This window comes from Calypte anna, chromosome 4B, assembly GCF_003957555.1.
Source record: "Calypte anna isolate BGI_N300 chromosome 4B, bCalAnn1_v1.p, whole genome shotgun sequence".
NCBI lineage: Eukaryota > Metazoa > Chordata > Aves > Apodiformes > Trochilidae > Calypte > Calypte anna.
Genome location: NC_044249.1, coordinates 11,042,075 through 11,068,101, shown reverse-complemented (window position 1 = coordinate 11,068,101; position 26,027 = coordinate 11,042,075). Strand labels below are relative to the sequence as shown.

General features: G+C 37.9%; 1 protein-coding gene across 1 annotated transcript in view; it reads left to right on the top strand.

Annotated features, from left to right (window-relative positions):
* The first annotated feature begins 2,956 nt into the window (after positions 1-2,956).
* USP53 (ubiquitin specific peptidase 53) overlaps positions 2,957-26,027 on the top strand; it is a 35,201-nt gene continuing 12,130 nt past the window's right edge. Inside the window, exons 1-12 of the mRNA XM_030450664.1 lie at positions 2,957-3,117; positions 12,144-12,831; positions 15,136-15,228; positions 19,256-19,390; positions 20,743-20,856; positions 20,937-21,019; positions 21,334-21,439; positions 22,204-22,350; positions 22,770-22,919; positions 23,402-23,573; positions 24,537-24,686; positions 25,749-25,892. Coding sequence (XP_030306524.1) covers positions 12,688-12,831; positions 15,136-15,228; positions 19,256-19,390; positions 20,743-20,856; positions 20,937-21,019; positions 21,334-21,439; positions 22,204-22,350; positions 22,770-22,919; positions 23,402-23,573; positions 24,537-24,686; positions 25,749-25,892 — 1,438 coding nt within the window. The 5' untranslated portion in view covers positions 2,957-3,117; positions 12,144-12,687. The remainder of the gene's footprint in view (positions 3,118-12,143; positions 12,832-15,135; positions 15,229-19,255; positions 19,391-20,742; positions 20,857-20,936; positions 21,020-21,333; positions 21,440-22,203; positions 22,351-22,769; positions 22,920-23,401; positions 23,574-24,536; positions 24,687-25,748; positions 25,893-26,027) is intronic.

Genomic DNA, 26,027 nt, shown 5'->3' with positions numbered 1-26,027 from the left:
TTCCTTTTGAAAACCTTAATTCTAGTCTGTTAGCATGGAGCCAAAGTGAATGGTTGGATTACTTAGTAGAAATGTGAAAGCCTATTTTACTTCACCTCTGGCTCCCTCTCTTCAAGGTTTAACACCTTTTCAACCCTTTAGTCAACTCCCCAGTTTAACCATCTGATTACTAATACTACCAAACTTTACAAAAACTTCAGTATGAAACCACATAAACATTCTTCTGCATTCCTACATCATGCATAGCACATATCCTGAACTGACAATAACTGCAACAGGAAATCATTTGCTCTTCTAGCATTGTTTTATACTCACACCATTTATTCTGATGTTAAAGTTCTTCTTTTAGCTCATTTAGGGCATCCTGTGCCACACTTACATCATTCTTTACCTGAATGGTGTGGAAGACTATTAAGATTCACTGGTAAAAAATCTTAAAATACACCACAATTGAAGCTTGCAGATTACATTTACTCCAAGAAAAAAAAGGAATGGAAGAAAGAGTTGTAAATGCTAAAGGACTTCTAAAAGATTAGCAGCGAAAAACAAATCTGTATTGAAGGAAGGGCAGAGACAAACAAGAAAGCAAAGTCCACAGAGACACAAAAATATCAAAAGGATGTCAGAAATAGAATGAGGTTATAATCTTACTCTGGGATTCACAGATGTCTTTTGCTTGACTGGTTTTGCAAAGAAGTAATAGAAGGATCAAGGTCTAAACCAATACTAACCAAAATGATAAGCAGTATGTTTGGGTTTTTTTTAATAAATAGACAATAAGATGCACTATCACAAAACAGGATTTTTAATGGTAATACTAACATACTGACTTTTAACATGTTTTTATCTTAAATTTCTAGTGAGAACTAGAAATTCAAATAACTATCAATAAACAGCTAAGAAAGAACAACACAAAAAAACTAGGAATGCTCATCGTGCCAACTTACAGTATTAAACTTAGAACAATTAAATAATCAGATAATCAATTCCCTTTAAAAAACCACAAAATCTAGGAAAAATTCAGAAAATGAAACGCATACAAGTATATTATCTGTTAAACAAATTTTAAAAGTATATACATGTCAATTACTGACCACATCTCAAAGTCTCAAAGAACCTTGGATAAATCTTGAGTAACTCGAACTTGTAAATAGATGACTATACAAATTCCCTATAAGTGTGACCAAGCATACATATATATACATTTATATATAAGTGTATATATATGTAAGAAATACATATGTAAGAAGTAGTTTCTTACATATGTAGGAAAAAGCTGAAAAATTAATTAAAATCTCCCTGTAGAATTTCTGGATCTTTGTGAAGTAAAAAAATTGCCCCCTTCAAGAATACTGTAAAATGAGAAAACTGCCCTTGCTAGTGGACTTATTACACAAGCAATATAATGGAAGAAACTACAAACAATAATCTGATCAAATTGCATTAAAGTTGTTTTCTTTTAATGAAAATGGACACAAGGATAACAGACGAGTGCTACTTAAGTAAGGCAGCAAGTTAATTTTATGCAGTGCCTTGTTGTCCCATGCTGTAAATTCTGGAGTGAAATGTTACTGCAGTCTAGCTAACCTAATGATATAAGAAGGGAACTTTGTAGGGAAATTATTTAATTTACTGCTGCAAAAGATGCTACTGGGAAAGTGAAGATGGTTTTATATACAAACACTTTCTAATTCTGAGAGAGCATGAAAAAGGCAACCAGAAGAATGAATACAAAGCTGTGTTCAGAGCATGTGCTAAAATCTTATGTTCAGTGTGGTAATACTTGAAATATCACTACTAACCTATAATGAAAATGTCTTAATGAAATAGAAATGTTTATGCAGGAAGATGATGATAGTGAAATACAGAAGATACCTGAGCAACTAGAAATATGACTATTCCTCAACATGTAATTCCTTTTGCAAGTAATAAAAGGAAACACCCCTCCGTCCCCAATATAACAGACCAGCTAAAAAACATAGGAAACAGGACTTCGGGGCAATGACCCGGGGTGACATATAATAATCTAACGTGGAAATCAAATGCAACACAGCTGTGAGGTGTATGCACACTCGTGCGGACTTCGGCTTGGCAGCAGCCCTTGCTCCACCATCCGCCCGCCTGCCCGTCCTGCTCCATGGGCACCTGAAGCAAAGGCAATGTGTAGGCAGACATCCTGAAACGAGCACTGGAAAACAACTGCTGGAAAAAAACCTACTGGCTCTCCATTTTAACGGCCTGTTGACCCGAAAACCCAGTTGCAGGGAAAGAGAAAAAAAAAAAAAAAAAAGTCTTCCTGGCCTGCAACCGGACGACAGTAAGAGCGTCTGCCGGTTGCCTGCGGGGCAGCCACAGCGGCTTTCACGTTCAAGACAGCTGCGCCCTCAGCCAGCGATAAAACAGGGAAGGAAGAGCAGGTTTGGGGAAGGTGAGATGGTGGTGTCAGTGGCAGCCCCTTACCTTGCCACGACTCCCTTAGCCCTCGGCAGGCCGCGGGGTGCACCAACCTACCCCGTCCGGCCACTGAGGCGCAGTAGAGACACTCGAGCTCTCCGCCGCTGCCCCTGCGGGGGGGGGGAACGGAGTACAACTTCCCAGCCCTGCCGCGTTCCCACTGCGCATGCTCAACTCTCGCCTCACACGCGTACCGCCTGACGCGACTGTGTCGGGAGGTGGCCGGCGCTATCATTGGCCCAGTCCCTCCTGAGAGCGCTTCTCTCCCCACCCGTCTGTCCGCCCTCCCCTCAGCGTCTCCTCCCCCTTCCTGGCGCCGGGCACTCTCGGGAAGATCCGGTCTACCCCTCTCCTCCTGCCCCGCTCCGCCCCCACCTCCCCGGCCGCGCCACTGCGCCGGCGCGCTGCGGGGCGGCAGGGAGGGAAGGGCGAGCGCGCGCTCTTGAGCAAGGCCCGCCTCCCGGCTAGGACTGGCCGGCGCGTGCCCGACCTCGCACCGCCCCTGGAGTTCCAGACTCCGGGAGAGAGGAGGAGGAGGAGGAGGAGGAGAAGCAGCAGAAGTAAAAGCAAAAAGTTGCTTGTGAGGGGCGGGTCTCTGCCCTGGAGTCGTCGCCGGGAGAGGGCGAGAGAGGAGCTGCCTCTGGGAGCCGCCGGGTGCGGGCGGTGAGTTCCGGGGGGTCGGGCAGGGTCGTATTCCCGGCGAGACTGGGAGGGGGAAGCAGCCGTGGTCCTCAGCTGGGGAAGGGGGATCGAGGTCCGCCTTTTCCTTCCCCCCGCCGTAGGATGGGGCGCGGTGTTGCCGGGCGGCAGCGGTGGAGAGTCGGAGGCGGGCATCCGCCTGGGGCCGGGATCCGCCGCGGGCCGTTCACCTGACGCGGCGGCCGGGGAGGGGAAAGGGGTCCCGTCTGGCGAGGGGCGGCCGCCGTTGGGGGGGTCAGCTGCCGTCTCCTCTCGGCCCCGCGCCGGGTTAAATCCTGCCTCAGGACGTCGTGGGTGAGGGTCAAGCCAGACTGCCGGGCTGGCGCGGTGTCCCTGCTGGGTGTGTAAGCTGCCTTCTGAGCGGGCATGGACTTCGTGACGAGACGGGGCGAGCGCGTATGTTTAGCTCTCTGAAGAGCCAGAATCAAAAGTTAATGTTTAACGCCGTAGTCACATACCCACCAGCGAGTTTTCCTGGCGTGTTTTCTTCAAAGGCAGTTTGAAACAGGAAATGCCAGTACAGGTAGTAGGGAGCTGTTTGAAATGTAATCAGTTTACAGTATTTGGAAGCCGCGTTACTTGCTGTGTTCTTACGGATGGAGTTCCAGAGGCATGTAAGTAGACGCATGCAAATTATCTGCTTAGCAACTGAATTAAGTTTGTCCCTTGCTTTGATTTTTCAATGCAAATATTTAAAATTAGCTTTTTAGGGGAAATGTGTCTTGTTCTCTCGACATGTATTTTTCCCTTCCCCCAAAACTGTGTGATTTACATATCTCTATTTAATTATTTATTTTAGACATAAAAAAAAAAAAAAAAAAGAAACACCAACCCTCCTGCTTAACTTTGAAGTTACTCAGATTATTTTAGGAGCAAAAACTTAATCATGTGAATAGAATTTTGTCTGATAATGCAGTATACCCATCCCTTTCAAGGCAATGGAAATTGCCTTGACTGACTTTATTAACGGCCTTGTAGAATGAAAGAGTGGTTTTAGGTATCATGTAATAGTCTGAATATAAATGAGCCTTATCCAATGACAGGTAATCCTTTCTTCCTCTAACGAATTGTTACAAAGTGAGATGTATTTAGTGGTTGGTTTTTTTTCTTTTTAAATCTTAAATTACTTTTTAAAAGTTCATTGTCCTGGAATGTGGGTTGTTGACAATAAAAACACCTAAAATATCTACTTTACTGGCTTTCATATCAAAACTTGGTAGTGCAGAATTGTTTTCAGACATACAGTGTGCATGATATACTATTGATAGAATTGTCTGGGTACGAGAATTACAGAACTTCAGGGTCAGCCTGAACCCAGTGCTATTGTGTGCTTCAATTAGTTTGCTTTCCAAGATCTTGGTAGCAATACTTCGTAATTTTTCCTTGGTTAATACCTCTTGATAGAGTTTAATCACTTATGGGGCACAGTGATGGGAATTTAACTCTTTCAAAGAGTTCTTCAAACCATCCTCGTGGTTTAAGCAGAAACAAGCTGGAGTTTGTTGAGGCCAGGTTAAATATGATGGGTTGAGGCTGTAACAGTGAGATGTACTGTATCAAAATTTTAGATATGTGGGCTGAGTGAAATGTTTGTAGATAGATTTGCACAGATTTGTTCATTAAGAGATACACAAAGAGTAAAGATTCAGAACATTCCTTTTTTGTCAAGCCTTTAAATTATTGTTGGACTTAAATTTTCTCCTTAAGAAATCTGAAAGCTTTTTAGGGAGGAACAGAACTTGGTGTTTTGTACTTCTGCTCAAGCGTCAACACAGAAAACTGAAAGGCAAGGTCACAGTTTGGACAGGTGGATTTATCTTGGATAAAAAGGCATCAGTGAGAATACCTTCTGTCTTTCTGAGGCTCAAGAAAGAGTACGTGGTAATCGTTGAACAAAGCACTTTGTAAAGGAGTAGGAAGATGGAGAAACAAAAATCTTCTCTGTAGTTTCAGTGTGATGATTCATTGTAAATGCTGGCCCCTGTCATGAGTTCAGAATTTGTATCCTTTAAGGTCTTTGCTCACAGTTCCCAATGTAGCTATTTCTAAAATTGGTTTCTAGTTGTAACAGTCCAGAGATGCTGAGCTGTGAACCTGTTCTTTTGTTTTTGATGCAAGCCAGGGAGTTTTTATTGGAACAGCTTAAAGAAAAAATTGTATACTTGCACAGAAGCCATCTGGGATATCTACACTTCTAGTTCTCCCATCTTGAAAGGATATAGAGAAGTATGATGTGCAGGAACAGTGGTTTGGCACATTAAGGGGCAACTAAATGGGTAAGGCTAGAGAAGTGACAATAGAGCTGTTTAAAATAGGAAAAGACTGGGGTTTAAACATTCAGAGATTGTTTGGGAGAATTTCTAGAAGAGAAATCCATCAAACAACCTTTTTGGCTGTCTTGAGTTAGTGACTAAAGGCAGAAAGAATGTGTCAGCTCAATACCACTGGATGGCATACTCGCAGATGGTCTATGAAACTGAGGCTCATGACCACTGCTAGGAGAAAGATTTTTGGTTGTTTTTCTTTTTGTCTTGTCTTACAGTGTTGTGGGGAAAAAAATCATTGCAACCTCAAATGTCAACAGTACAAATTGGATTTTGTTCAGTTGACAAGAAATCGTAACTTTAAGTGACAAGTTTTTTAGCTACAGAAATCACTCAAATTCTTGAAGTTGCAAGTTGTTGAATTTTTGATGGATTTCATTATGCTGAGTAGGAAGTAGCCACAGTCCAATAATGTTGGCTCACTGCAGAAAACTCTAGTGGTTTTCCATTGTAGATTTATTCCCTTGCAATACATTTAATCATTCTTACTTCCTAATTTTTGTTTTCTTGTATGTAAATTCCTAAGTTATAACATAGATCACTGTAGAAATTGATGTGAGAAGAGCTGACAGACCATTGGGTGTGTTGCCAGGCTCAGCACAGAGGCGTGGCCGGCCAGCTGAAGCAAAAAGCTATGTTGCTTAAAAGTAATCTCGGCACTGGTCAGGAGGAAGGTTTGCCATTAGTTAGTCATTTATGCAACAGACTGAGAGTATCATAGAATCATAGAATTGGCTGGGTTGGAAGGGACCTCTGAGATCATCAAGTCCAACCCTTGATCCACTACCGCCGCAGTTACTAGACTATGGCACTGAGTGCCACATCCAGTCTCTTTTTAAATATCCCCAGGGATGGAGAATCCACTACTTCCGTGGGCAGCCCATTCCAATGCTTGATCACCCTCTCGATAAAGAAATTCTTTCTAATGTCCAACCTAAACCTCCCCCGGCACAACTTAAGACCATGCCCTCTTGTCTTGCTGATAGTTGCCTGGGAAAAGAGACCAACCCCCACCTGGCTAAAACCTCCTTTCAGGTAGTTGTAGAGAGTGATGAGGTCTCCTCTGAGCCTCCTCTTCTCCAGCCTGAACAGCCCCAGCTCCCTCAGCCTCTCCTCATAGGATCTGTGCTCGAGTCCCTTCACCAGCCTGGTTGCCCTCCTTTGGACCTGCTCCAGGACCTCAATATCCTTCCTGAACTGAGAGGCCCAGAACTGTTCACAGTACTCGAGGTGTGGCCTCACCAGGGCTGAGTACAGGGGCAGAATCACTTCCTTGGACCTGCTGGCCACACTGTTCCTGATACAGGCCAGGATGCCATTGGCCTTCTTGGCTACCTGGGCACACTACTGGCTCATGTTTAGCTTCCTGTCAATCCAGACTCCCAGGTCCCTCTCTGTCTGGCTGCTCTCAGCCACTCTGTCCCCAGCCTGGATCTCCCCATGGGGTTGTTGTGGCCAAAGTGCAGGACCCAGCACTTGGCCGTGTTGAACCTCATCCCACTGGAATCAGCCCAACTCTCCAACCTGACCAGGTCCCTCTGCAGAGCCCTCCTGCCTTCCAGCTGATCCACACTCCCCCCCAGCTTAGTGTCATCTGCAAATTTGCTGATGATGGACTCAATCCCCTCATCTAAATCATCAATAAAGATATTAAACAGAACTGGGCCCAACACTGATCCCTGGGGGACACCACTAGTGACCGGCCACCAACTGGATGCAGCACCGTTCAGCACCACTCTCTGGGCCCGGCCCTCCAGCCAGTTCCTAACCCAGCACAGAGTGCCCCTGTCCAAGCTGCGGGCTGACAGCTTTTTCAGGAGGATGCTGTGGGAGACGGTGTCAAAGGCCTTGCTGAAGTCCAGGCAGACCACATCCACCGCCTTCCCCTCATCCACCAGGCAGGTCACCTGATCATAAAAGGAGATCAGGTTGGTCAGACAGGACCTGCCCTTCCTAAACCCGTGCTGGCTGGGTCTAATCCCTTGTCCATCCTGCAGGTGCTGTGTGATTGCACTGAGGATGATCTGTTCCATAACCTTGCCAGGCACTAAGGTCAGGCTGACGGGCCTGTAGTTTTCTGGGTCCTCCTTCCAGCCCTTTTTGTGGCTTGGCGTGACATTCACCAACTTCCAATCATCTGGGATGTCCCCAGTGAGCCAGGACTGTTGGTAGATGATAGAGAAAAGCTTGGCAAGCTCTTCTGCCAGCTCTCTCATCACCCTTGGGTGGATCCTATCTGGTCCCATAGACTTATGGGGATCCAAGTAGCTCAGTAGGTCACTGACTGTTTCCTTCTGGATTACAGGGGGGCTGTTTAGATTCTTGTCACCTTCTATAATCTCCAGAAGCCAGCTGTCCTCAGGATAACCTGTCTTACTGCTGAAAATTGAGGCAAAGAAGGTGTTAAATACCTCAGCCTTTTCTTCATCTTTGACAACTCTATTCCCACCCGTGTCCAGTAAAGAATGGATGTTTTTCCTGCTCCTCCTTTTGCCATTGATGTATCTGTAGAAGGATTTTTGTTATCCTTCACAGAGGTGACAAGATTCTGTTCAATTTCTGCCTTTGTCTCTCTAATTTTCTTTCTACACAACCTAACTATATTCCTAAATTCCTCCTGAGAGGATGTAAATTACAACTCTCCAGCCAAATTTCAGAGACAGTCAACAATTTTTGAACCCATTGGCAGGTTTACGCTCAATTTGCCAGAAGGGATCGAAGTCTTTATGATGATTATGTCATGAAAACAGGCAGCTGACTGGAAGAGACCTTGTAAGAAGATGTAAGGAGCAGAGATGGCATATGCCTGAACTAGGGAGAAAACTGCAAGAACTCAGCTGTGACATCTAAGACTGCCAGGACCAGGAGGTGATAGTTCCCGTATTCACAGAACTGACTGTTTATCTCATCAGTTTTATCTAAATAGATACCAGAGACATAAACCCAGTGTTCTTGTAGAAAATTATTTTTTCAGCTAAAATAGTAACTGCAGTGATTTGTAAGCCAATGTAGAAACATTACTTATTCCACTGAAAAGACTTCGCCAGATGCAGTAATTTAGGTGCTAGAGTGTACCTACAAAGCAAATGATAACATGCAGGTTCACTGATAAGTGTATTTGTTGTTCTGTAAAATACAAAGGCAAGTGCCAGAAATCTGTGGCAGGTATATATTTTGTCCTGGAAGGCTGCACAACTAAAGGTAGCTAGGTGCTTGATGAGATGATTGGTTGCTGAAGGACAGTGACTGAAGCAAGGCAAGGTAGAACAACTTAGATTGATAAATAGATGTTGGGTTGAGAATTCATAGTTCTTGTTTAGTGTCTTTGGTTGAGAACATTCATCCAAAATTGATTCCTTTAGGCTGAAGGACAAAAATACTTTTTAAAACTCTCAGCTGCTAAAAAACTTAGGTAGCTTGCCAATAACACTATGTGAAATATTTGTTATTATATTTGTTCTGATGCATGATTGCACCTGTTGAAGACTGTGTAGTCTAATAAATTATTATGCCCTCTTAGCCCCCCAACTTTGTCAAGTCAAGAACTTAAAAAAAAAATCCCAGTGGCTAATAAATGCTGCTGCAGTGCTTTTAGCAACACTGGCTTACCAAAGACATCTAAGAACAGTCTTCAGTTCCTAGTATAGTTCTATAGAGTTCTGAATTCAGGTTAAGGGAGTCAGTGGTCTGAGTCTCAATCATCTAAAAGCTTAACGAAATGTTACAGGAAGTGGGAAGAACCAAGGCTGATCAGCAGCATCTCTTCTCTGTTTTATGGAACAATCTACAGTGTGCAATAGGTTTGTCAGCAAGGAGTAATGCTTTTTGTGGATGGTCCAAATCCAGGAAAGTTTTGCTTGACTGAAGACCATTCAGCCTTTCCAGCATCTTCCACAATACCTTGCTTTGATCTTTTTTCTTTCTTTCTTTAGTTTTTCAAAACCAAACTTGGAGATATTTCTACAATGGAAATTTAAAAACAAAATGTTACTATAAACTTTATCCTTAGGGAGAGTCTTTGATGACAAATGGATGACAGAAGTTAATCCCATTGTTTATGGCACCATTGAAAGTCTTGTATCCAGTGCCTGTCAGTTTTAAGTTGCTGTGGGGTGGCTATGTTTAGTTTCACATATGCAGTTTAAAGAATGCATTGATAAAATAATTTGAGAAGGTTGCATGAAAATAATTTTTTGGTAGTCACTTCTGATCTTTCTTGTTTTGTATGTAAATTTTCAGAAAAAGGTGCACTAATGTTTTGGTGTAATAGTTGAAGTAGTTTGTGTTTACAGCTTCACAGGTGAAACTCAGCAGCATGCATCTAAATGCAATAAATCAGTAACACAACACTAACCCAGAACCATTTTTTATTAAATTCTCACAGAGAATCGGTATAAGTTTTCTGAAACCCAGCCCAACAGATAAATCTTAGAGCATGGGGTGTTCTCTGAATTGTGAGACAAAATTACTTTCTAGAAGTTCCTACTGGATGAATTCTCTTTGCCTTAAATTGGTCTAGAAGTCATTTCTATACAGATGTGTATTTCTTAGCAGTTAAAATAAAGACTGGGTAACTTCAGAGGTTCTTCCTTCTCCACACCCCTTCTACATATCCCCATGTAAATCTGTTGTTCAGAAACATGGGGAAATAGTACTTGAATGTTTGATAAATAAGAAATATAAAAGCTGATGGAATCTCTTCTGCCCTCGTGACTTAATATAAGTAAGTCTAAAGCCTGAAAGTCAAAGCTACAGAGGTAGTGTTTAATATTTTTTGTCTGTTGGTCATTGGGGTCAGTTTCACAGATCTGTTTGTAGTAGTTATCTTCCTTTTGCATTGAAACAAAAAAACCCAAACATTTCCCAAACTTAACATGACTTTGGTTTATCACTACCCTTTTCTTCAGATGAGAAGATAACTTATGAAGCAAGATGTGTTTCCCAATGAAACTTACATAGCAGAAATGTGTATTTTCCCAGTGACTTCTATATTTTATCAGTGGCATAAAATGTACCTTACTTAACATCTGTTTCCCTCCCTTATTTCGGCTGCTATTTTCTAAGCAATCTTTACAATGAAATGCCAACAGCAGGACACAGGCTGGCTGCATCACTACTGTTGGTGAGATACTACTGTATGAGTAATTTTCCAGATGGGAGGTCATGTGTTTAGTAGGGAATTTATTTTAGACTGGGAGACCCTGAAACCAAGCCTGATGTTTCTAGATCAAAATTGTATTGATGCTGTTGCTCCTGTCTACTCAAAGGTGGCTACATAATGAGAGACAGCTCAAGCATGTGCTGGAGTGCAAGCACTTTACACTGTGTGGCTATCCCAGCCCATCGTACTGTTACCAATCTGGTCTCTTTCCTCTCTTGTTACTGTTGGTGTACAGAATTTGATATTGCTGATACTACATATTGTTCATCCTGACTTAGTTTTTTTTTTTCTTCTGAGACAGCAGGAGGGGGGGGTGAAGAAAATCATAAATAATTCTCCAGGTGGGAAATTATATAAAGTGAAGTTAAGAATTCTGTGTCACTGGGAAAATATGTGCTCAAGAAGCTTCTCTGTTATTTCAAGGAGCAAACTCTTTTTGTGACAAAAATGTATTAGTTCAATTTTTGAGTGTGGATGTAGAAATATTAAATCGGAAATAAGCAGTTAATGAATGATAGAAGAGTTGAATGATAGAAGAATAAGATTCTTCTGGACTTTTAAAAATTATTTTAAAAATCATAACTACAATATTTTTAGGAATTAGAAGTCATAGTTCCCTGTGATAGCAGAAGACTTTTGGCCAGATGATGCTTCATATTTCTAAGCATTCTTGATGTGTGAAATGGTTTCTTGAATATATATATGTGTGTGTATACATATATGTATGTGTGGGGGGGAGGGTTGTATATTTGTACATGTACAAGTATCTAGTTATGAACAGCTATACACCGTAGTGGTTTTTGCCTTGGCCCCTCTTTAATAATCTTAACTGCAGCAATTATTTTCTGCTTATGTACTGCAATGAAATTCTCTAATGAAAACACTTGTTAAAATTATGTTATCACTTCTGCATATCTGAACAGAGAAACCTTAATCTTTCTCTATGATAATCTTTGTTTTACTCTCATCTTTACCTCTGTCTGTTTTATTAGAGTTTGGTTCTTTGAAGTAGTATAGTTATTAAGTTGTGAATGCCTATCACTTTTATGAGGGGGAGGGAAAATTGAAGCTGATACTCCTTTTAATTAATACAAGGTTCTAGTAAAATCTCTTTTTTTTGGGGGGGGTGTTTATTGAAGTGAAGGTAAAGAAAAAAAAAGATACTCTGTCAAGGCCAATTTCCAGTTATATTTCAGGCTCCTTGCTCAGTGCTGTCACAAATCATATTTAGTATTTCCAGTATTATTAAATCAAATTACTTATGGCTGAGCTACAGTAGCAACAGTAAACAAACTGATTATGCATGGGGCAAAAGGGAGTCTTGATTAGGTTCCATTTAATTATTTTTTTAAATAATACAAGGAAGTATCAATGTTTCTTAAATAGAGAGAAATAGTTCTAGGGGTACAAGACTTTGTGCAGGTATTTTTGAAAGTGAGGTGATTTGTTTCTGTGGTATCTTGGAAAATTCTATCTTTACATTTTCTGTTTCTTTCCTCTTTCAGATTCACTGGAAAGAGAATGAAATAAATGTGGAGTCTTCTAAACTGGAATATATTTTGTGAATCACAGTTAAAACTAGAAGATGGATCAAAATGAGAGAACAGGAGTATAATGCCTGTCAAGAACTTTCAATTTTTGTGATATATATAAACTTGTGTTTTAATACACCTTATGATTTATAGTAATACTTTATCCCTGGAAGGAGAAGTCGGTTACCATGCAACTTGCTTAAAAAGAACGTTCATTCTAATAACTTCCAACACGTTTTAATCATAATTGGATGCATAACTTTTTGTTTATTTTTAAAGTCAGAGAGTTGAAATTTTTGTATAGCTGTGTTTTAACTGAGAGACTGATCCTCATAGATGGCTGATAACTGCTAATGGAAAATGGACATAAACCCATGAACAATTACCCAACTGCACAGAGCTGAATACAATGCCGTGACTTTAGAGCAATTCTCTTAGGACCTTCTTCTTTGCCTTGCACCCATCATATCCTTAAATATTTAAGTGTAAATTCTGCAGTTACAAAGTGTAAAAAATAATGGCGTGGGTGAAATTCTTAAGAAAACCTGGAGGTAACCTTGGAAAAGTTTATCAGCCTGGAAGTATACTGTCCCTGGCCCCAACTAAAGGCTTATTAAATGAACCGGGGCAAAACAGCTGCTTTCTTAATAGTGCTGTTCAGGTAAGAAAACCCTTTGATTTGTTCAACACTTCTGGTTTTGTAGCAGCTTAGATGGACATAGTCAGGAAAGTGTTCCCTTGGCAATGCTGTTTTTACCATTTGTATTGCAATATGTGTATTCTTCAGAAAAAATGAGTGCATTTTTCAAGAGTGTTAAATTCAGTTCTTATTTAAACTTCTTAATCATTCCAAGTAAGAAAGAACAGCATATCTCTTTGGAATGGACTGTCTTAAATAAATAAAATGTGGCAGTCATAGAAAAAAGATGTAATTCTATTTAGCATTTCATTTTAGGGAATAGATTGAGAGTATTAAACATGTAATATTGCAAAGAATGACAGTATGGTATTTTATTTACATGCATTAAGAATAGCAGAAAACCTTTCCTTTTGTATTTGGAAACTTAGGACATAAAATTTAAGCATCAAGTTTTAAAATTAAAACTAATATACCTGTCAAACATAAGTTTTATTACTTGACAAAATTTACAAGAGACTGTTTAATGTAGGGTAACCAGTACTACTACTTGCATTGAATAAGACACTATTTTTATTAAAATACCATTCTCAGAATTAGAACATGAGTTTGTGGTACTGGGGCATATCAGAGTATACAGATGTAGTTCAAAGCTCTGATTAGGAGGGTTTGTGAAATTGGAGTAGGAGATATACTTGATAGCATGGAAATGCAAATTAGATTCCTCGTTGCTGTTTTTATGCATACAAGTTACAAAACAACTTTTTGCATTTGTTTGTCTATACACTGTTCTACTTTTACATGAGCTGTAATAAAAATAATGTAAGCTTTTTAGGTCTTTCACATTGTTGTATCATTTTATGCTAATATTGCTGTGCTATTAAAACAGCTTTTACAAGCCTATTTTTGACAGGGAACATGGGGATCTTTTTAATTCTGTGAAAGAGCAGTTCTCGCTTGCCCACATTGTCTGCAAGTCAGAATGCCAGAAAAAGTTTAGCTTACAGTTTTTTTAAATGTAGAAATTAACAATAACAATGGATTTCTAGGCTGTGCAAAGAAAGAGTAAAACAATATATATTTTTTGTAATGCTTAGATTTGGGGCAAGATCATTTTCAAAGTGTACAGAATTATTAGCCAAAATGCAGAGACCTTAGGAGATGGATAGACTTTCTAAAAAACTAAGTCTTAAAAGTGGTATGAATTTAAACAGAAGAAATATTAGAGATATATCTATGTGGTATGTATATCTAAATACATTTAAAATAAAAATGTATAATAGATTTAGTAGAATGAGTTTGCTGTTTTCCATCCAATGGGAACAGCGTGACCTATATTCTCTTTCAGTTTTGCTGTTTCCCCTTAGGGTGACCTAAAATTAAAATCAAAGGAAATTTTAGTTATGGTTTCAGACAATCCTACTACTTTATAACCTACTGCTGTTTATCAGACAGAGGCTGATGACTGGCAACTGTCTTTTTAGAAGGAGGAATCTGTTCCATTCTTCTAACATCTGTTCAACCTTCAGAACTGAGGTTCAGATATTCTTTTTTTTAAATGGATCCTAATTAATTTTACCTTTTATATTTACAAATAGTATTTTTCTTTCTGGATCTACAGCTGGTGTGTTACTGTGCCTCTTGAGAAATTATTTTTGGGGTTTGTGGGTTTTCTGTTTTTAATGGGCTAGTTTCTTAACTTGTGCGTTGATTTAGTACCCAAGGAAACATTAACTTTATACAAAGTAATTACACAAATAAAAGGTAGAAACATACCTCATTAAGCGCCAGTATTATTTTGATCTAAGGGGAAAAAAAAAGTAATATCAGACATCTTTTGTAGTAAGAGATCGGAAGGTTTTAGCATCAACTTCACCAAAAGTTATGCTTGCATTTTAGCTAGTAATTCAGTTTCTATCTCTCCATATTTTTTTTCATGTGAAAGAAAGTGTGAGATGGGGAGAGGGAAAAAGAAATGGCATAAACCCTATAGCCACCTTCCTCTTGGGTCAAGCAATAAGATTTTTTCAGTTTACTTTAGAGCTTGTTTCCTTAAGAGTACCTCACCTCTTTTTCTACACTTTCTGTTGTTTCAAAAAGTGTTCTAAGGAGATAAAATTTAATGTTCCACTTCCAACTCCACAGTTTACCAAGTAATGGAAAAGGACCATAGTTCTTTAACAGCACTGGTGTTCAAGTTGTATGTATTATGTGAAATGTAAAAAAAAAAAAAAAATTATGTTGCTGTATTAAATGTAAAACCTGAACTCATTACTTGTTTTTGAGAGACTTGATTTTTTTTAATTTTTTTTTTTTTTTTTTTTTTAGGTATTATGGCAACTTGACATATTTCGACGAAGTTTAAGAGGTTTAACTGGACACGTGTGTCAGGGAGATGCATGCATATTTTGTGCTTTAAAGGTAAAGAGTAATTTTTTTAAGAATAATCTTTTAAAATTAAGGAAAAAATAGTTTAACCATGTTTACTAATTTCTATCCATAACATACGTATTTATGGGCGATTCAACTTATACTTTTGTAAGCATACAAATCAGATTGAAGGACATTTGTAACATGTTTGTTATCAAAATATTTTATTGTGTTTAAAGAAATTTTACACTTATGTTACAGTCTCATTAAGCATAGGACTTTGGTCTATTAAGTGACAGTGTACCTTATTTAACATTTCTAGCTAGTATCTCAGAGATTTTTTGCCTTCTGTTTGCATGCATATGCTTTTGTTCTTTCTGCAGTGTTTGAATACAAATCTACAATAATTATACTATTGTCTGATAAGAATCTCTCCAGATTCTTTTTACACTCAGTAGGTGATGGTAACAGTTCAGAACTTAATTGTTTGATTTGTATGTAATGAAAGGCAGGTAGGGATACTGGAAACTAATGAAGGCTGGTAACTTAGTGTTTGAAAGTAAGTCAGAACTGCATTATTTTGGGTCATAAAACTTGAGCTTCAAACAGTTTTGTAACTTATCTAAAGTCTGGAAATTCATATTGTGTTATGTTAGGTTCTTGTTACTTTTACTGCACTGGGATTTGGCTGCCTGCAGTTGCTAGGTAAATAGTTGTAAGCATAGGTCTGTTTAATTTGACTGAAAATCACAAAGAAAAAAATGTATAGCTCTTTGTGTGTTTATTTATTTTTTTAGTAGTATGTACTCTCTGCTGCTACTGACAATACACTTTGGGGACTCTAGTACAGGACTGTAGAATGAATAGGCAAATACTATAGTGTAAATACAGTGATATACAGAACTGGAAATCACTCATCTGTAGTAATTTGAAAGTGAAAACACTGAAAATGTAGCTGACTGAGGAAATGGTTTTTGATTATGCTAAATTGTTGCTTGTTATTGAAAAAACTTTTCAGGTATGAATTGTTTGCTGTGATATTTATTTTTAAGGAGGTGTATAATTTACGTTCTGTGTGTTCTTTTTTAGCTGGTGTTTGTCATGACTGCAGTATGGTACAGCTGCTTTTGTATGTGTTTGTCTTTTTTCCAAACACAGTTTTTGCTAAATGGTGCCATTTTATTTCTTCGGTTAAAATGGTTAATCTTAAAAAGACAGTAAGTTCAAGTAGGCTGAGACTACACATAATCAGACTAACTTCCTGCTGCTGTTATTCCTGCCTTTTTACAAGCTCTTTGCTCTACAGAACTTGTTGGAACTTTGTTTCACCAGTTTTCTGATACATATCATGCTCTTTGGTGTGCTGGAACCTCATCTTGTTAGTACGTAAAGTCTAGACCAGACCTCTGTCACATCTGTTTTCAGATAAAATCTTTTGCCTGTCTTGGGATGATAGCTTTAGTTTCCTGAAGTGTTGTGTGTGCAGGGATTTGTATTCATATCGTAGTATTACTCATATGATGTAATAGTGTAGACTAAGCTTTATGGCCTTTTCCTATTTATATGACCTGTATTATATGCAAAGTTCTGGTCATATAAAGTCTTGTTCAGAGTTGCACTGGAACAGCCAATAAGGGGGGATTAAAGTGTGACAATTGCTGGAATGTATGTTTCGCACTACACGCTCCTAAAGACTAAGCAGATTGCTGAGATCATGGTAAAAAAATAGTGTAGTAGCTTCAGTGTACTCAGAATCAAGGAGGTAGTGCTCATGGTGTGTTGCAATTGAACCTGTAAGTAATGAATCATTCTGTTCTAATGGTGTACTTGTGAAGACCGGGTGCTTCCGTTTTTCCAAGCCCAACTTGCCACTTGCCGTGTCTTAGTATCCTCTCTCTTCCTATTCTTCGGGCTCTAGTAAAAAGTGAGATAAAATTTGCATGACTTTGTCAAAGGAATTGAGTAGCTTCAGCTGCTTCATAAGGCTGCTGTAATTTAGGACTTGAAATGTCCCTTATTCTTTCAAGTATCTGTTGTTGAGGATTTGATTACTTATGATGCATCCTCTTGTGCAGTTTAGCTGAATGACTTACTGTACCCGAGTATTTTGTGTTGTCTGGACTGTCATGTCGTCTTATTTTGATACTGCTTCTTTTCAGTATTCTTAGAAGTCTATTGCTGCCTGTTCTGGAATTGATTAGAATGGAATTAGTTGTTATTTAACAGTATAGTAGTGATATAACTACATGGCTGGAAGCCTCAGTACTGAACTCAAAGCATTGCAGTTAACTCATATGGAAGTATCTGTCCTCAGTCATTATGTAAAGTACTGGTTTTGCTTTTTGGCTTTTTAGAGATACTTGTTGCGTGATTCTGTTTGTCCTGTGTTAAGAACCTGGGACATTTTTGTTTTCATGTAGTATATATGCTGGATGAGGACTCATTTCGGTAACTTGTTTGTGAACTGAGTTGAACTTCTGTGTGTGTGTGTGGTCTTGGGCTCTTCTAACCCTTCTCACTTGCTCACCAATAAAAGATTTTGTCTTTACACCTATAGGTTTATCTATAATGCTATAAACTAAAACACAGACAGTAAATTCTGCTTTAGTTCAGTTCAATCCTTTATCTTTTTCTTTGGTGGTGTTCTGAGAGTCAAGCTTTTTTCTTCTCTGTATAACACTAGGTTAGGACTTCAACTATGCAGGCCACTAAAATGAGCACATGTATCTGCTTAACAGATTATCTGTACTTTTCTTTTTTAGCTGGACATGTGAGACTTTTGCATACCAATAATGACCTAGCAGGCAGGATAAGAAGTGATAAATATTTTCAAAGCAGACTTAACTTGTGTCAGAGGATCTGTTAGAAACTTAATTTTGAATGTTTACATTGAGATGTTGACTGTAATTTTATTAATAGTCCATGCTTTTTCTTATGTGAGGGGAAGATTAAATGTTTGATAGACGTTTACTGTTGGATGCATTGTGGTTAAAACACTATTTTCTGTTAGCAGTGCATCTTTGCTTATCTGTTGTATCTTTGCCTTCTGTCAAACAGATTTGTTTTTTGTTTTTTTTTTTTAACTGTAGGAGGCCTAAGTGATGTATGCATATCTTCATTTATATATTGCATGGCTTCTACTAATTTGCTTTTTCTTTATTCTTATTTTATCTCTAAAGTTTGACTTAAAATTGTTGACAGTGGGTTAAACATTCTAATTTCTGCAAATGTTTTTTCATTCTTTTAACAGCTTTTATCTTCCAGTTCTTTCAAAATCAACCTCCCTTTCTTGCTAAATTATGAAACCACTTGCATACTTATCACTGCCAAAAAGACAAGTAGTAACCAACTGTCTCTTCTGAGAAATTAAGAAAATATTAAATGCAGTTTATTCTTATGTTCTGGATCCACAGACTGATTGTCTTCTATTGTGTACACTGGTTCAGCAACGAGCTGATTAAATTGCAAGGATCTCAACATTCCATTTAATTTATGGGAGCATTTTGCATATCTATAATTTTAATAAAGATACAGTCCTGTCTGAAGTAGTAATGTAAATGTTGTTACTTAATTATGGGTGTTTAACTCAAGTGGTATTACATTATGCTCTAAGAAATACAATCTATGAAGATGAAGTAAGTATACATGAAGTTCTATTCCAGTGGCCAAATTAAAGAAGCTCTGTAATTACACACCAAGGCCTGTGTTGCTTCTGGGAGCTGAAGTAAATTACTTGCATTTTTATATATTTCTATATATAAATAGATGTGTATTTATATATTTATATATTTGTATATATAAATAGATATAAAAATAGGTGGTTTTCTACCAGATCAAAATTCAGTTTGGTAGCATAGCTTCTTATAAGGGAATGAATAACAGAACATGGAACCTAAGTAGCTTGAACAGAAAACTTAATCTTAAGAATCACTTAACAGTAATTTCTCAGGTTGCATAGATTTATAAACATTTTATGTATTTGCTGTTCAGGCATGCTGCATAAAACTGATGTATTTGTGTAGAACCACAGTGTGTAGTCAAGTGACTAATGAAGCTAAATAAATGTGTATCTTCCTAGGCAATATTTTCGCAATTTCAACACAGTCGAGAAAAAGCACTCCCGTCAGATAATATGAGACATGCCCTGGCAGAAAGTTTTAAGGATGAGCAGCGTTTCCAGCTTGGATTCATGGATGATGCAGCAGAATGCTTTGTAAGTATTCTTTTTGATAGCTTAGTAGAATCACATTAGTTTTGCGGGTGCCAAGCAGGCCTGTTGTTTTGGTAGCTCTGGGCCCACTGGTGAGATACAATAGTATTGCTGACCTTCTTTATTCCAGTTTTGGGGAATGGATACATGAAGTGTGGTGGAGTAAACTTGTCTAAAGTAAAGAGCAAATACCTAACTCTGTAGCTCAGGGGTAGAGATATGTGAAACATTGTTACTACAGGAGGTTGGTGTGATGAGCTCTCAATCCTAAAAGTTTTTCCGCGGAGAGAAGGGCTATCTTCTCAAGAGAAGGGGCACCTACAGATTTGAATATTTATATATATTCTGTTCCTCCAAGTACTATCTCATCAACAATTCAAATATGTTCTGTTACAATGAGCCAGCTCATCACTGAAGTCTTCTGCAGCAGAGATTTCCATTTTCTTATCCTAGAGTGAACAAATAATTGAAGACCTTGACTCTGGCTGCTGTGTGCCTCATTGAAAAACGTGTCATTACTGTAGCCATAAAAGGTGACTCAAGATTATACAGAACACTGCTAAAGAAACCTTTCTAAGAAGTTCTGTATTGGAAAATTAAAATTGTCTGATGAAAAAAATTTCAGTCATTGCATTTTTTCTTCCCTTTCTTCTTCCTCTTCTTCCTCTTCCTCTTCTTCCTCTTCCTCTTCTTCCTCTTCCTCCTCTTCCTCCTCTTCCTCTTCTTCCTCTTCCTCCTCTTCCTCCTCTTCCTCCTCTTCCTCCTCTTCCTCTTCTTCCTCTTCTTCCTCTTCTTCCTCTTCTTCCTCTTCTTCCTCTTCTTCCTCTTCTTCCTCTTCTTCCTCTTCTTCCTCTTCTTCCTCTTCGTCCTCTTCGTCCTCTTCGTCCTCTTCGTCCTCTTCGTCCTCTTCGTCCTCTTCGTCCTCTTCGTCCTCTTCGTCCTCTTCGTCCTCTTCGTCCTCTTCGTCCTCTTCGTCCTCTTCGTCCTCCTCTCCTTGTCCCTCCTCCTCTCCTTGTCCCTCCTCCTCTCCTTGTCCCTCCTCCTCTCCTTGTCCCTCCTCCTCTTTTTTTTTTCTTTTTGTTTTCTTTTTTAATTTAAGATTCACTTTCTGAAGTGAAGGAGAATGCAGTCTGAAGGAACAGTTGGGTGACTTCTGGCTAATGTTGTTTTGTTAATGTTTGAAAACCTTGAGATGAAGAGAATTCCCATGCACTGGGTTCTGAACAGAGACACATTAAATACACATTAAACTTGTAGGTGGACTATTTGTAACCAAGGAGAGTTGTTGGAGTATTAAAATGTAATGTTGCTCATATTTTCTGGTTTAATCAGTTTACATTATTATTTCTATTTAGGAAAATATCCTTGAGAGGATTCATTTTCACCTAGTGCCAAACAGTGATACAGATATGTGCACCTCAAAATCCTGTATTTCCCATCAGAAGTTTGCTATGACACTGTATGAACAGGTCAGACCTTTATTTCATTGCTTTAACAAATAATTTATTTCCATTCTCCTGAGTAAATAAAGGTATTTTTATTTTTGTAGTGTGTATGTCGCAGTTGTGGAGCATCGTCAGACCCGTTGCCTTTTACGGAATTTGTGCGTTATATTTCTACCACAGCCCTATGGTAAAGGCTTTTATTCTTGTATCTTATTTTTGTATAAACATCCTTCCAATTATAAGCGAAGTGTGCCAGAGAAATGCTGTGCATGTTAAAAATGAATTTGTGTTCCTTTGTGAAAACATTAAGATGTTGTCCAAAAGAAACATTTGGATTTCAAAAGCAAGATGTAGAGAGGGATTGACAAAAAGTATGTATTACTAGTGTTTTCCCTCTGTACATTTTCCTTTTAGTCATAAGATGTAGTTAATTGAAAGTTAACTGAAATCTATTAACTCTTCAGAAGGGAGATCCACAGTTATTTCAATTTATTTTTATAGTAATGAAGTAGAAAGAATGATGGACCGGCATGAACGCCTCAAGCCAGAAATGTTTGCAGAATTGCTGCAGGCAGCAAATACTGCTGATGACTACAGAAAGTGTCCTGTAAGTAAACAAAGATATCGCAGTACTTCAGTATACAAGGGAAAGCTTTTTAAGATATTAAATCAGGATACAGTGTTCCCTAAAAGCAGGATTACCTTTGGCCAGTCAGTGCAGTCCAGCTTAGGGTAAAAAAGTCTTTAAATTCATATGTTACTGCTTCGGTTATGGATAAATATGGTATTACAGGTGCAAGCGACCTGTTCAGAAAATTCGGAGGTTAATGTATTCTTCGCTCTGTGTACAACAAAGAGACAGGAGTTCTGATTATTTAGAATAGGCTTTGGTTCATATACACTGACAGCTTGATAACATTGTATTCTACTGGAATAATTTTGTGATTATTTGCCAAAAATAATCTCTCAGTTAGTTCTACTTAATTCCTATCTTTCTTAAATGGTTCTGTGTAAACACTGTTAATTTAGGAACCATAGGGAAGTACACAAGAACATAGACCTAAGCCTAAATTATGAGGCAGAGGGGGAACAACAAAGAAATTGTGATGGTGACTTGGATGTTAGCCAAAATTTCTGGTATAAGGTGGTGACTGGATGTAGAATGTTAGGTGTCTTCATCAAGAGTGCTTTTACGATGAAGAATTTTAACCTTAAATAGTTAGAAACAACCACCATAATTAAGCTTGAGAACTGGAACGTTGCAGAACTGTTCTGTTGTACTGTTTCTTGTCTAGCAACTTAATTTTGTTCTCCACTTTTTACACATCTTTGTCTCTATTGCTATCACTGCTCTTCTTTTTATTTTTCTAGAGTAACTGTGGTCAAAAAATAAAAATTCGCCGTGTTCTTATGAATTGTCCCGAGATAGTCACAATTGGTTTAGTCTGGGATTCAGAACACTCTGACCTGACAGAAGAGGTTATGCGGAGTCTGGCAACACAGCTTTACCTTCCTGGGGTATCTTACCTAAAACTTACTATGTGCATCTTCCAGCATTTCATTTACATGTATTTATGTCTATTTTTACCTTTGTAAGCTGCTGCTTGATGTAGTTTCTGTCTGATAGCCCCACCAGAAGTGTTGGTCTTGTGCCAAAGTAGAAAGATGAATATATGTGGATTCCTGGTTAAAAATCTTGGAATGTTGTATTCAGTTTGAAACTTCAATGTGTTATTGTTTCACCCTTTCAACTACCAAAAAAATTCATAAATATTAAGTACACCTAATAAGTGCAAAGATCATGATTAATACTCATGAAAAATTGTATAGTGCAACATGGTATTTAATGTCAGTTGATTTAGTTAAATGCAGGTAGTAAATCTGGAAATTTTAGCCTAGTGTTTTACACATTTTAAATCATGTAACCATTTTTACAGCTGTTTTATAGGGTTACAGATGAAAATGCCAAAAATAGTGAACTTTTTCTTGTGGGAATGATTTGCTACACAAGTCGACATTACTGTGCCTTTGCCTTTCACACCAAGAGTTGCAAATGGGTGCTGTTTGATGATGCTAATGTAAAAGAGGTAAAGACTGTTTTTACTGCTGCCAGTAATCTACTTAGTGATCCTTCTTTTTCTAGAATGTGTTCTTCTAACACTAAACTTGATACAAGTCAAATCTATTTTAAAAAAAAACTTCAGTTTTGTCACAAACTAATTTGAGAATTGACTTTGTGACTTTACAGTTATGCCTTTCAAATGCTGAATGTTTCAGAATGTTAATGTACTTGTTCTCTCTTGAATTTGCACTTCTTTTAATGAAAAAGATCTAATTACTGTCACCTGTATTCAGTGCTTGATTTTCTGATTGTTAGCTGGTACAATACTGGTTATACCTTTTTTGCCACAATTTATATACACTCATATGCCAAAATGTTGAGTCTTAGTACCTTTAGAATTAGGCATTTGGTACCTGTGCTTAATAAATTATTATTTCCACAGTTGGGTTCAGTGCTGTTTATGAAGTTTTATGATTTTATTTTTGGGTTTTTTTCCTTTTTTCTTAGATCGGAACAAAATGGAAAGATGTGGTCTCCAGGTGCATTCGATGTCACTTTCAGCCATTGCTGCTATTTTATGCCAACCCAGATGGCACAGCTGTATCTCCAGAAGATGCTCCAAAGCAGATTATTCACTGGTCTCAATGCAAAGCAGCAGGAGGCAATGTGGAAGACTTGGGTAATTAACATGTATTTTATTTTTAATTACAGTCTCAACTATAATTCTGAAATAAGGCTTATAAGGGAGAAGATAATGGATTAGCTGCATTGTTCTTTACAAGTGTAAAGAACAATCAGTAATTCTGTACAGGGTCTCCAAAGAGAAGATAGTAGTAAAAAAGTTTAATATTAGAACTGTTTGTGTCTGGAAAGGGAGTAAAAATTAAGACTCGATAATCTTGAAAAACTTTTCTGTGTAGATTGTTCGTAACTACTTGTAACTTGAATAATTTCATAAGAAAATTGTGTATTTGTGTATGCAGATGTTCTTATGTGTGTATTCATCCACTCAAAATACCTCTAAAAATTCTCTAAAGATATATAAGTAAAACTTCTGTATTAATATGGAAACACATCTGGAACACACGTTTGTGTATGTACATGTATATACACACACAGACCTCAATTCAGAATTTTGGGAAAAATCAAAGAACTGCAGGAAACATCATCTCCAAGATTTGTAGAGCAGAGGCATCAGTATATAAAGAATCCAGTCTTTGGGTTTGTATTGCTGTATTGGGGTTGTTGTTTTTCTCGTTTAGGTTTTTTTTGTTGTTTTTGTTGTTGTTGTTGTTTTTAATGTTAAACATAATCTACAAATAAATTAAAGGCTAATTGAATTTTATATGTTCCTGTTTACATAATGAGAAGCAACAGGGCATACACTGTTCCAGGGGAAAAAAGAACTGAGGGACTCTCTTCTAGTACAATCTACCACTATAAATATGGCAGTATATAAAATATTACAGAACCTTCTTATATATTGAATATATATATATTGAAATGGGGTTTTTTATGTGGTTTTTCTTTTGTGTGTTTTCCTAATCTGGAATTAAAAGGCTCTTTTATTTTTTAACTTAGATATTGGAAACTTTAAATTAAGAAGCCTTTCATTGCTAAAGATAGATATGTTATTTGTCAGGATTCGAAAAGAGTTCTGCTCCTAAATCAGACCACATAAGAGAGAATGGAGTTGGAGACCTCGCTAATCAGAGGACTAATAAAAAACTTCAGCCAGATAATTCAGCATTCAGTAGAAGCCATATTCGAGCTAGTGGTGGTAGAGGTCCAGGTATGTATGAATTCCATCATTGATTTGAAAGCATGTTTGATTAACAACTTTTAAATGTAATATGTGCCATAAAATGTCAACCTTTCTGGAGAACTGTAAATGCAAAATATTTTTTATTACATCTTATTATTGCTGTTGAAAAGTGGCTCTTTTAAGGTCTTGATCCATTCCTCAGACATCATCTTGCCTTCCAGTCGTATTGTTAGTTAAAAGGCACATGAGAAACTTGAAGGTTATTCAATATTTTGGAGCATGTGGCATAGCTCAGTGGATCAGTGGCCCTTTGAAGAACACTGTTCCCTAATAGTATAGTGATGTGTTGTGGTGTTTGTAGTCCCATATATAAATGTACTTTATCTTATATTTAGAAAGAATACTGCAAAAGTTGTCTTACCTGTTTAAAAACCCATTCAGTGTGTACATTAGTCTATGTACAAACTGTAAGAAGTCATCTGAGGCAGCAACATCTGCATTACTTGGCAGTGCCTTTGTACTGAACTTCCTTCTGAGATAGAGAGTTGCTGCTTTCTCTTTAGACATCTTTCTCCTCTCTAGTGTTGAATTCCTAGACTTTTTAAAACTGAGAATGCTCAGCTCAGTATCTTTCTGATGGAGTGATGACTCGAAAGTGGTCAGAATTTACCTTTTCAGAAATACTAGGATTTGTTTTCATAAACAGAGCCTCTACTCTTTTATTAAAAGTAAACCTTCACATTTAGGCAGGATTAAACTTAAACGCAATTTTTCCATATAATTCATAAATTTTGATGTTATTGGTAAGTGCTTTGAAAATAGCTTGAGCTTTCAACTTTAATAAGACGTGTTTGTAAGACATGCTTGTTATGATTCTGCTTGGTTTACTTTCATTAGCTTAAGCTAGTGGACTCCTTGGGGGCATTTACATCTGTACTATACATCTCATTTTCTTAATCTGTATTATGTAATTAATCTTATTAAGTAGTACTAATATTAAAAACTAAATGGTATGGCACATAAATATATTCTTGTGTCTTGATGATAAATGACTTTTGTCAAAGATTATTACTAAGAAATCTTTTGCAGCTAAGTTAGGTTACAGCGATCAAAAAGACAGGCTAAAGGATATATCCAGAGAGTGTGCTCAGAAAGCTGCTGATACGAAAAGATTCTCATCCTTCCGAAAAGATGCAGACAGAGGACCAAGAAAAGAGTCTGGGAGACAAAGAGGTACACCGTTAAAATATGACCAGAGGACCAGTGGATTAAATAGCTTTTAGCATGATTTTAGCATGACCTCGATGATCTCTGAGGTCCCTTCCAACCCAGCCAATTCTATGATTCTATGAATACTAGCCATTCAGA